This window comes from Corvus moneduloides, chromosome 9, assembly GCF_009650955.1.
Source record: "Corvus moneduloides isolate bCorMon1 chromosome 9, bCorMon1.pri, whole genome shotgun sequence".
Classification (NCBI taxonomy): Eukaryota; Metazoa; Chordata; class Aves; order Passeriformes; family Corvidae; genus Corvus; species Corvus moneduloides.
Genome location: NC_045484.1, coordinates 368,703 through 381,297, shown reverse-complemented (window position 1 = coordinate 381,297; position 12,595 = coordinate 368,703). Strand labels below are relative to the sequence as shown.

The 12,595-nt window shown below is 44.1% G+C and overlaps 1 protein-coding gene across 1 annotated transcript in view; it reads left to right on the top strand.

Moving 5' to 3' along the window:
• The window catches only part of XPR1 (xenotropic and polytropic retrovirus receptor 1), a 110,563-nt gene that overhangs the window by 827 nt on the left and 97,141 nt on the right, over positions 1 to 12,595 (top strand). Inside the window, exon 2 of the mRNA XM_032118530.1 lies at positions 6,809 to 6,860. Coding sequence (XP_031974421.1) covers positions 6,809 to 6,860 — 52 coding nt within the window. The remainder of the gene's footprint in view (positions 1 to 6,808; positions 6,861 to 12,595) is intronic.

The window sequence follows — 12,595 nt, the reverse complement described above, 5'->3', positions numbered from 1 at the left end:
GATTTATCACACCGGTGCTGGGCTTGGGTTTAACTGGACGGAGCTGGGGGTGGTTATTTGTAGTAAAAACATTTCCTATTTCAGCGTCAGCAGTAAAAAGTGGCAGGTGCCAGCGATGTCTTTTCCACAAGTAATAATTAAATCTAGACAACGGAAAGCTTGATTGTAGGGCAGCCGTGATCAGCAAAACTTCTTGACTGATTGACTCAGTTAAAGCCATGCAACCTTTGCTGTTGTTCGAAGGCCTGTATTTTCTCCCTGGGACTATAATCGCGATTCATTTATACTGTCCCTATTAATCTGTCTCCATTTGCACGGAAAACCACATTAATCTTAGCCTGCTTTGTTGTGATGTCGAGCTCGAAAAGTTTATATTTGCCCTTTTCACTCTTCCTTTGTTTTCCTTTACCTGACTGCAGAGGAATGGACGTTTAAATAGAAAACTGCAGTTGGATTTGGCTTTACAACAATATTGTGATCTCCTTGAATTATGTGGCGAGCTAGATGGCCGAATAATGCCATCGGTCTTTGAGGAGGAGGAAAACCATTGTCTTGATAAAATAAAGGACCGGTTTTGCTCTGCATCATGTCTCTGATGGGTTATCCCTGTGAGAGTTGTCTTCTGTTCCTGGAAACAGAAAACTTGGACACCTTCCTAAGAGCAGGGTTGGAGGGGACGGCAAGGGGGAAATAACAAGGGTGAAAGATCTGGCTGCATGCTGAGCAAACAGCTGTGCAGAGAGGGTAGGGAGACCCAGTGAACCACGACACCTTGATTTACGTGTGAAGAGCTCTGCTGCTCATCGGCCACTGTTGTCATTCTTGGAGGTTAATTTTCAGCTGTTTTAACTAAGGCAGTGTTATTGTGTCATTCTCCATTCCCCCATCCCAGTCTAAAATGTAGATTTCAGTAAAAACTTCCTTCAAGTTCTTACTCCTTCTAATCACAAGTAATCTCCTCCTTGGGTAGACAGCTTAATGTAGAGTGAAGGAAAACACAAACCTCACCCTCTCTTTCAGTAATAACTTTCCAACTCTTTGTTTGCCTTGTTGCAGCTGGCTGGATGTGAGTCAGCCGCCTGCTCATGCATATTGCAGCGATGGAATAGCCCGGCATTTATTATTCAGTAACTGGTGGTCGTGTGGGTGCAGTGCATAAAAGCCCAGCACTACCTCAGTTTACTTGTTGATTATACCTGAGGCAAAAAGCACCCAGCCCTCCTTTATCCAGAGAAATTCCCAGGCGTTGATTAGCGAATGTGAGGTTAAACGCTGCCTGTGTTACTTGTGTGCAATAGTGCCTGCCGAAGGTGTCACAGTAACATTTTAAGACGTTGTTGGTGTATTTAATAGCGTTACAATGTTTCTTCACCTCGCAGTTTACATCGTTTCCTTCTTAATTACAGCAGTAACCACCCTTTCAGAGTGAGAGATGATCTTGGGTAGAGAGCTCTGAAAAGATTCTTCCTGTTTCCAGGACGTCACATTCCAGATCACAGAATCCTGGAATGGGCTGGGTGGGAAGAGATCTTAAAGCTCATCCAGTGCCACCCCTGCCATGGGCAGGGACACCTTCCACTGTCCCAGGCTGCTCCAAGCCCCAGTGTCCAGCCTGGCCTTGGGCACTGCCAGGGATCCAGGGGCAGCCACAGCTGCTCTGGGCACCCTGTGCCAGGGCCTGCCCACCCTCAGGGAAGATTTTTTGCCTAATATCTGATTGAACCCTGCTCTCTTTCAGTTTGAAGCCATTCTCCATGAAAGGATTAAAAGATGGTGTGGAAATTTCTTTAAGTCATTCTGTATCATAAAGCTTCCATGCTCTCATCTCAGTTTTCTGCTCTGGCATTTGTAGTTATTTCCACTGGAGAGCAGGTGCAGTCATTCAGCCCTGGAGAGTGGCAGGACCCAGGTAACCTGTGAGATCCTTGGGTGAGATTTGGAGCGAGCGTGCCTGGGGGAGCTTTGCCAGCCAGACCAGGTGTAATCTGTTGGAGATAATGCCAGAAAAAACAATGAGATTGTTGTGTTTTCAATACCTAAAAATGTAATTTCACTTTCAGGTGGTCTTTAACAATTGACAGTCCTCAAAACTTCTTACCGTTGATGTGATCTTTTACTCCAAAAATAATCAGTTCAAGTATTTTAAGTGTGCTTATAGGAAGTATGGAAGTTACCCAGGCTTAGGGCTGGCAGTCAGTGTGAGAGCTTTAGGGAGAGAAAAATCCATTAATTTCCTTTAAACAGGCAAAAGTAAGATACATTTTGGTAGGTGTGACTTGGATTCTTGTTCTCTTTCAGCAGAAGCGCTGCAGTGACCATTGCTGTGCATCTGCTTTTTGAGAAGGACCACTTGGCTTACAGAAAAGAGGAAAAATGGCAATGAATGCTATTCTGTTTCGTTCAGCTTTTCCCAAAGACATTTACCGTGACTGAGTCAACGTTAGTGTGGAGCTTTACACAAACCTTGATTGGCTTGGTTTGGCTTTCCATGCCAAATTTCCATTCTGAAGATTGCATTAAATAATGCGGATTGGATGTGTCACATTTACTAAGGAAAATCCATCCCCAACTGATGGTTCTGGAAATCTAAGCTAGTGCAAATGACCAGGAAGGCTTTATGAGAGGACTGGTGGCAGCAGCAGAATACCCAGTCCCAACATAAAGGGATGACTTTTCCTGTTGGAATACTGAGTGTCATTATCAGGCTGCTCCCCGGACGCAGTTGAGTTTAGAACGATGTGTTGACAAATGCTTAAATTGTGGAAATGCTTCTTGATGACGTTAAATATGACAAAGTTTTAAACAACTTTGGTTACAATTTCAGGAGCTGGCATCCCAAAACTTCCTGGTTGTTAAAAGTAATGCTTCAATCTTCTGTACTTGCTGCTTTCTCTGTGCGAAGCCCACAGCAGAGGAGAGGCATCTGGCAGTGTGGAGCAGGCGGGGCAGTGACCTGTGGACGTGCCTCACCCTGGCAGCAGCAGTGAAAGGGTTTGCTCACCTTGTTTTAGGGGATCTGGTAGTGTATTTTCTTCTGTAAAGTGGGTCACATTTTCCTAGCCTGTTAAACTGTTGCTGTGATGTGCACTGCTTCAGTGCACTTTTTGCCTTAAAAGTTTTGGACCATCCATTTACCCTTCACTTCCTTTGGAAAAATATGAAAACAAACAGAATCCCAATGTTTTGTGCCAGACAACTGAATCCTCATTTCCACATAGTCAGTACTGAACAAATTCAGGTAACGCTTGCATGAATTTCAGCCGATGCTTCTTTTTTTTTGCTGAGAGTTTGCTCTGCTGCATATAATGTTCATTTTTGATGCAGTGAAATTGTGGGGTTGTTAGTCCTCTGTTGATCCACAAACTCTCCTGGTTTCCTTTGCTCTCGTGTCCCTCTCTGGATTGCTTTCAGGAGGAGAGCGTTGCTCTGCTTGCTCAGACTTCTAAATGCAAGTGTGTGTCTGTGTGTCCAGCTGATGGAACTGTACAACTCAGTTGCCCAGTTGCCAGAGGGCTGTTTGGTTGCAGTTAATCTGGCCTGAATTTGTTTATCTGCAGAAGTCTGATGGTATTTTTATAGGAAATGTGCATAATACCTTTGAAATCACAGCAGCTGGGGCAGGAGGAGGAGCAGAACAGTTATTACAGGTGCAAAGTTCATGGGAGAGATGGGTAAAGGTGTGAGCAGGTGACCTCCCTTCCCTCCGAGGGAGACCCCAGGTTTTAAGTCCATTTTTGAGAAGAGAAACAGGTTGCTAAGTTTTAAGCATCATTTCTCCCAGACACCACCTGCAGCAGGAAGTAGGTGTGGGGAGAGGAAACTGATAGCTGAGGTTGCCTGCTTGCCTTCAGAGTCTCTCTTGCAGAAACCGTCTTTCAGTTTTTGGGAGGTGGCCAATTCTGCTCGTCAAACCCAGCTTCATGATAGGCAGTTCACACCCAGGCTTGCCACCTCCTGACACAAATCTGTTGTGCTATTTCGCTGTTTGTCCTTCGGGCTGTTAGCGGACGAGCTTAGAGGAGCATAAGTGGTTTGAAAGACTCCTTTAAGACAGCAGGTTTTTTTGAGTTTTAAGGTTTTTGTCCTTGATTTTGTTCACTGTTAAGGTTTGATGGTTGTATTTTCAAGTGTTTTCTTTTTGCCTTTTTTTTCTTCTCTCGTATGTATTTACACAAGTTTGCTGTGGGTGCAAGGTGTAGCGCTGGCACAGTCTAAAGCAAGGCAATAACCCGTTTTGTCTAGTTTGAGGGCAGAACGAGTAATTCTTGAGTGTTTCACATTGACAGTGACGGATAACTTTTGTAAACGATCAGTTCTACAATTCTGTAATCTAGAGGACTAAATAGTTTAGCTGTGAAGGAGCACTGAGTCTTTCAGGTTATTGGTTTACTTATATGGGTCAGGAAAGCAGTAACAAAATCTGCTGCCCTGCAGCTGCCAGATTGTACTATGTCAGCCTGCGCGGGGAGAGGTCTGTGGGACGACTGACACCTTCAGCTTTCAAGATTGTTTAGTGCAGGACTGTCAATGTTGTCCTTTTAAATTTGTTTCTGAAAAAATGACTGATAAAACCAGAGGTAGGACTTACACCCGGTTTACCTCTGGGTGGGTTGAGAGATGAGTTGTTACTACAGTGACTTGCGATGTCCTGTCTCTTCTGGTTTGTGTATCCTGTGTCATGTGGTTGTGGTTCATGGAAAAAGTTACAGGTAGGTGAGGATGACGAGTGGGATGGAAAAGGAGGGAGACTTTGTGACCACTTGGTGTGCAGAGGCAGATCATGTGCTGCTGACCAGTGAGTCACGGGGGGAAGGAGTGAAGTGGCCAGTGTTCCTGAGGAATTTTAGGAAAGCACCAAGGGTAGGGGAGAGCTGTGCCGCTGGAATGAGGATCATTCAGCAGTGGCTCAGCTGGGAAAACAATTATGCAAGTGACCTTTGTTGAGACCTCTGTGGACTCAGGAGCCAGACCTTTGAGAGATGCCAGAGCTGCCGGTGTAAGCAGCCACCTTGGCTATTGTGTGATAAACAGACTTGTCCTTTAGACCTCGTATTTACCTAACAGGACTGTAACCACCGGGTTACAACAGCGCTCAGGTCCCAGCTGCTGAGCTGGTGGTTTTTACCTCGAGGGTGTTGGGGGATTTGCCATTTAGGCTGGGAGGTTTTGTCCTGGACACTATGACACACACCTCTGCTGCTGCTATTTTTCAAGATGGTAGAAGTATGGGATATGTTGGGAATCAGGCAGAATAGATAGGAACTAAGAAGACCTGAATGACTTTTTTGTGTTAGATTTCTGTGGGCTCAAAAGTGAGGGAATGGTTTTTTTTTTCAGTGGTAGAGGGTGCTCATGTTCAGTATGGACATTAAGATGTGAGGTGTGTGTAAGCAAATCACTTTGCAGTAGGAATGGGTCCTTCCTGGTGGCTTCTAGTTCCAAACTTATGGTTCAGGTTATTCATAGAATCCTGGAATGTTTTGGGTTGGAAGGGACCTTAAAAGACCATCTTGTTCCAACTCCCAGCCATGGGCAGGGACACCTTCCACTATCCCAGGTTGCTCCAAGCCCCATCCGACCTGGCCTTGGACACTTCCAGGGATGGGGCAACCACAGCTTCACTGGACAACCTGTGCCAGGGCCTCACCACCCTCCCAGTAAAGATTTTTTTCCTAATATCTACTCTAAAACTGCCCTCTGTCAGTCTGAATCCATTCTCCTTGTCCTGCCACTCCATCCCTTGTCCCAAGTCCCTCTCCAGCTCTCCTGGAGCCCCTTTAGGCCCTGGAAGAGGCTCTGAGGTCTCTCTGGAACCTTCTCTCCTCCAGGCTGAACACCCCCAGCTCTCTCAGGCTGTCTCTAAGCAGAAGTGCTCCGAGCCTCTGATCATCATTGTGACTCTCCCCTGACCTCACCTCATTCCTTCGGTCACTGATCTGAATTCAGTTTATGTGATGTGAGCGAGCAAATCTTTAATCTATGCCTGGAGTAACACCAGCACCTTAACAACTGCCTGGAAAGAGGCCTTCCAGAGAGGAACTGCGAGTGATGAGGCTCGTGATGTGGTGCCTCCCTCGTGGCTCTGGTGAAGGAGGGGTGACTGCCAGGGGTGCTCTGTGTGTATCTGTAGGAGCCCCTCGCCTCCTGGACCTGCTGCTGCTGTGCTCCTCTCTTGTGGGTGAGTGGCTGCTCTGTGCTCTCCGGGAGAGAGAGGCTCATGGTGCCTCCAGGACCTGAAACCTGGTTAATGACTCTGGCTGGTGTTAATGTTGCTCTTCAGTTCCCATCTCTAGAGCAGGTTGTCACCCTTGGTTCCCTAATCTCCTTCATCGTGTTGTCTTCATCTTTTAGGATGTATGTGTATTTTTGTACTCCTATATAACAGTGATGAGAAATCCCTGAGGCTGCTTTTCCTCTGTTTGCCTTGACAAACTCCTTTGTGTCACGCAACACTTCAGGTTTTGTTGTTATTTCTTTATTTTTTTTAATGTAAAGCCTTTAGCATCCTACCAACTGGGAAACATTTTTCCAAAGGAAGATGTTGAAATGTACAGTTGGAATAAATTTTATAGATTAGTAAGATAACAGGCTTTAGACAAAGCAGTCAGTAAACATGAACCTGTTTTACTTGTGAGCAGAAATACGTGTGATAGTCTTGACATCACGTACCATAGCTTTCTGTGCCCGTCTGCAGGATAAAAGGGCTTTAATTGCTTTTGTTTTCAAACAGGCATATCAAAACAGTGTAATTTTTTTTCCTCTCTTTTAATACTAACGGTGTTCCTTGTTCTCTGCCTCTCCCTTGCAGGCTTTGAAAGAGATGCTATATGCGGCTGTGGACCAGGCCCCTTCTATAGAAGGTAAGCAAATTGTAACCCACACTTGTGTTTTTCTTGGCTCTGGGCGCTGGACACGTAGTCCCGCTACTTTTCTGTCCTCAGTCCTCCTAAACTGGTAAACTTAATATCCTGATGGGCAAATGCCTGTCCTTTCACAGCCTGCATGCTATTTTTGATTGTTAGGACTCTTTGTCCTCTTTCATTGGGACAATAAATGTCTTTGTATAGTTTGAGACAGCAACAGCTGGATTCCTCTTGCTTATAAGGTCATTCAGTGGTGGAAGTGCTTTCTTCATTGTTTGAGAATAGACCTTTGTTTTCCTGTGAGAGCCAGCCACTCTGGGAGACAGCTGTGCTGGAGAGACACTGGTTCCCGGTTTGTTACTGGTGATGTGAGCTGGAAGAGTCTCATCCTTTTGTTCTGTGTCCTCCTTGAATGCTGTGCTGCCTCTTCTATGCAGACATGAGTATATCTTCTTGTTTGCACGTGTATATCTTCTTGTTTGCACTGTTTATTGCCTCTGACTGCTCTAGAGTATTCTAGTAAGGTGTTTGGTTTTAAGCTCACTGCGTTTTGAATAGTTTGTTTAATTAAGTGATGATCTGTGCAACATTTCATAAAGGAGCATTTTACTTTCTGTATCTTTCTTCCTTTTGCTGTCTTTGAAGTACTGAAGAGTTTTTGCCTCTGTGTTGCTTCACTCCTTACTTTCTTGTCCTTCATGTGGATTTCCAACTGATTTATAACCTCCTTACCTTTATTATTTTCACTTTGATTGCAGAGCTAATTTTACTAATTTCTGGACATGGCTCCAGGCTTCTTTCATATTTATAGAGCAGGAGAACAAGTGCTGCTCCTGGTGCAGTCAGTTGTCTAACATCAGTAAGGCTGGTCACTCTTTGTGTTAGGTCATTGATTACTTTCCTTTTGTTGATTAGAAATGGGAAACGAGGTGTGATGTAGTTAATATAATGTGGTCTTTTTTTAAAATTTAACTCCACCTGCTCTTTGATTGAGGTTTTAAAACCAGAGCTGCAATAATTAATAGGTTAAGAGAGTGTGTGTGGGATGGGGCAGTCTGTCCTTAAACTCTTCAGAGGTGCATTCCAAGCTGAAAACTTTGTGGAAGCAATGCTCAGGTAGGTGTAATTTTTAGGTTTAACCTGACACTTCATAGCTCATTCTACTCATCCTGCTAATTTTGTTAAATGAATCACACTTTTCTCTGAAGTGCAGGTCCTAGAACTAGGTTTCTAAAGGTTATGGTCCCAGAATCCAAAATCTGTGGGTTATCTTTGGAAAACTCAACGTGCACTGGCAAAGAGGAAAGTCTTGCTTTTATTATTTTGAGTAGCAAAATTGCGTGAAACCCACCCACAAACCTTTCTCCCCAACAGCATAAGACTAAGAGCAACTGAAGTTTTCTGTGCAGGCCAAACTGATTATATTAACTTTTGAAGACAACCTACCAATTTTATTGAAAACCCAGCCTCATTTTTATGGGAGACTGGAGCAATTATAAGACTTTCCCCCCCCCCCCCCCCTTCTGTCCATTGGTTTATTATTGACAATGTGAGCAAATGGTGTCTGTGCTAATGAAACTTTGTAGGCTGATGTCGGAATGTGAGTTACTGGGCTTGGCCAGGGATATCTAGGATTTCAAGGTGTGCTTGAGTTCCTAGTTGTAAAGTGTTATAGTTCAGCATTTTGATTTCTTTATTTTCAATGCCTGTGTTACAGTGGTGTTCTGTAATGTGCTGTAGTGTTTGTGTGTAAACGTATTTGGCAAAGCAAGAAGAGGTGAAGAATAAAATAGTATTATATTTATGTTCTTTTAAGCACTGTAAGGATTTTAACTTGTGCTTCTGCCTCCTTTGATGCTTTAAAAACCTCAACAAAAGGAAAGCAATGACTTAAGACAGTTTCCATCAGTAGAACAATGTTCCGTTCATTTTTGGAGAGGTTGGGTCTTTGTACTGTAGAGAATATAATCCAAACTGTTTTGAACCACTCCTATTTAAGTCTGTCTGCCTGACCCGCCCTTAAGTGGAGAGCAGTTACACTAATTCCTTCACCTTTTGTGCTGGAAATGGATCAAGACCATTTCTCTGTCCCTGTTGCTTACATCCTCCTCTTTTTTGAGCCCTTCTGCCTTTGTTCATAGAAGCTTTAGGCCAGGTTTAGTGCATGACTGCACACAAACTGTGCCCAAAACACTGCTCTAGTCCCTATCAGAGGAGATGGAGTAAGCTCCTTGCATTTTGGGAGGGAATGTAGCCGCTGTTGTCAGGGGCTGGCTGTTGGCCTGCATGTTTCCAGTTTAATATGGATTTTGCAATGGATACTTCTGTGTTATTTTGAGTTTAGCACAGAAACTCCAGGGCTGTGCTACTGAAACCCAGCCTCCCAGTACGAGCCTAATGTAATCTCATTTTAGACTGGTCTAACTAAAATCCATTTGCTAATTGATCTAGTTGATCACAGACATGCTGCAAAGCTGCAGAGTTGGCTTTGATTTACCTTGCATGAATTGTAAGCTAATCTTTGGATAATATATTGGATTGTGAAGACAAGGGAGTTTTGTACAGCAAAGCTGCGACTGTTCTGGTTCTTATTCTGCTCAGCTGGATGTGTAATCTGGCATTTGTGAATGAATTTCTTAGATTTCTGCTGCAGGCTGCTTACCATGTCAGTCAATAAAATTTATGTATCGATAGAAATGCTTCCTACTGCTTAGTAGAATGCTGAAAGCACTTTGGAAAGTCTTTAAAACAATGAAAAAAACCTGCTACCCAACCAAGGCTTGCTGTAAATAGTAGGCAAGGCAGGTAATAGGTGAACCATCCATCATGAGTAACTTCCTTTGGGTTTGTATTTAGGCATTTTCTGTTTGTGGATGGGTAAACAAACCTAACTTCAGAATGACTCTTAGGTTCTGCAAGAGATAGTTCCTTGTGCTACTTGAGTGGACAAAGTGCTGCTCGGAAGAGGATCTTGGCTCTAAATTGTGCAATATATTCTGTGGTTATGTGGTGACCCTTCTCACTGTGCTGCATTGAATCACACCTGTGTCTATCTGCTTTTTCCTATTTTCGGGTAATAAACAGACTGTGATTTTAACAAAAACCTTGTCGATGTGGATAAGCAAAACCTATCAAGGCTGTATGGTAGGAGGAGGTTGTTTATAGCTGTCCCCTCACGCAGTTGCAGGGTGCTGTGGCTCCCTGTGTTTCATGAGAGTTATTCCAGACCATAGCATGTCTTTTTTGGCAGTTCCTAGCTGTACACATGGATTTCTTTAATCTGTTCAAAGACACTTTTTTTTTTTTTTTCATCCATCTGTCTCCTTTGTAATGATAGTTTTTATATGCCAGTGTTATTCCTCCAGATACTTCTCATCTTTTTACAAGGCACTCCCCTGATGACACCTGCACCATCCTTCCGCCTGAGCAACATCTGGACTAAATTAGTGTTCAGTCTGTTAATTCAATCCCGTGCACATCACTGGAAAAGGTATCAAGTGGTGCTGGATTCCCAGCTGTACGATGAGACTTGCTTGGCTTTCTGGAGAGTTCCTTGGAGCACGTTTGCTTTGTTAGCTGTTTGTTGCGTTCTGCTCACTGTTACCGGAGCAGTCGGGGTGAGTGGATGCTGCTCCCATGATATCACTCACAGCTCCTGGGTCCCCGTGGCACAGCAGGAAGGCCTGAATGCAGTGTGCCAGGTCAGGCACCCTTTCCTGACCCTAAAATACCTTTGGCAAGAATCTGTGATGATTTAGAGGTGAAACCCGAGTGTAGCTCTGTTTTCCTCTGAGGCAGAATGTGCAGTCCTGCAAAAGCATGAAATTCTGACCTCACTCGCTGGGTCCGTGCTGGTTTTGGGTTGTTGTTGTGTTTTTGGTTTTTTTGGGGTTTTTTTGATTCCTTGTCCTCCCACTCCTTTCTGTCCTATTTGTCACCTAAGTGAAACAGGTTACTGGACCACTCTTGCTCGGAGTGCTCCCGATTATTCCGCTTGGTGAGCAGCTGTGTCGGCATCTCCCCGAGCTCCTCATGGTGCCTCTCTTCTCGGCTGCAGCGGGCACGGAAGTGCAGCTGTAAATTATTCATCCTGATTATCTGCTCGAATGGACAGGGGCCACTCTAAATATTATTTCCTAGAATACCTGCCTTCCAGATATTTAAATTTAACCTCCCTTTAATACTCGTGTAAGCAGATATCGTTGTTGTAATATCAGATGGTACAAGAGCGTCCCGTTGTATCCTCTTATTATGGAGATTACTTAACCCCAATCCTGAATTCCAGTAGCACCTTTCAAACAAGGATCACACTGGTTCTGTGGGGTGGAATGGTGTAACGGGGTAGGAGTGGGGAATATGGGTGCTCTAGGGTAGAATTCAAACCCAAAAGTAAGAGGTGGCGTTAAAGTAACATTGATTGGTAGGGGAAAAGCTTTAGTGGTGATGGAGATCCTCTGCTGGTGCCTGTAATCCTTGTGGCCACCTGTTTACTCATGATGGATTAGGAAAGCAAGAGGTGCAAGTTTGGGACATTCTGAGAGTGCCAGCACTGGCAATGTGTCCCATGTTATTCCACCCTTGTTTCTGCTTTCATTAGTAAAGCACTTGCCCTGTTAACTGACAGCTACAAATCTTTAGTTTGCATTTATTTGTGTTACTGAATAAACAAAACAATATTCTTTAGGGGGATAAATAATCTTGGTGAATAAGTAGGATGTGGGACATCACATTCTGTTTCTTTCCAAAGGAAGTTACGAGCCTGACAGTTTTTGTTAAATGCAGACATGCTTTGAAGGGTTGATCAAAGGCTTTTGATTTGTCTGTGTATATGCAGATGTCTTCTTTTTATTTCAAAATAAACATTTATTTCCAATTGCACAAGATTACTTTGTAGCAGGTTGAGGTTTTGTTTACATGGGAATGCTTAAGGCTTAAAAGAGCCTTCAACAGAAGTGCTGCACATCAGAAGCAGCCACGAAGAGATTAATGCTTTGTCTTTATTTCACTGTGTTGTCACACACCCATGAGGACACCCCAGATGCAGGTCCTTGATTCTGTGTAGGCTGTAATTCAGTCTGGAGGCCTCTGTATTTATAATTAGTATGTAAACTAACAAAAAAATGAATATAATCCCGTGACAGTCCTCTTCTCAGTTGGAGACCTGATGCCAGGTATTGGATTAGCTGTAGAAAAATAGGTTATTGGGCTTGTGGAAAACGTTAGCTCCCAGAGTGTGCAAACGGTGGACAGGAGGAGAACTTGGCTGCGTACCAGCATTTAGAGGAGGAGATGATGTCTGGTTCCTCTTCCCTGGAGCAATAAAATTTGAAAGGTAAACAGTGCATATGGTTGGAGTAGGGTCCAGAGAGAACAGCTGGATGCTCACTAAAATATTTGGAGCACAGATGCCTGTGTGAAAATGTGGAGTACCGTGTGTTCATGTAAAAGTCACTTTGCTGTCAGAAGCGGTTCAGTGCTCACAGCAAGTCCACACAGAGACTGCTTTGTACCAAGCCCTGCCGCTGTCTGTGCCTTCAGAGCACACCCACCCACACTGCTGGTGCAGTGGCTTCCTCTGAGGTGTTGAGCACAAACAGACTGGATTGTGCTTAACCAGTAATGAGTGTAACATGGATGTGGAATAAAGGTCAGGTTTTGCACAGAGCTGGAGTCATAGAATGGAATCAGGGAGCGGTTTGGGTTGGAAGGCACCTGTAAAGGTCATCTAGTCC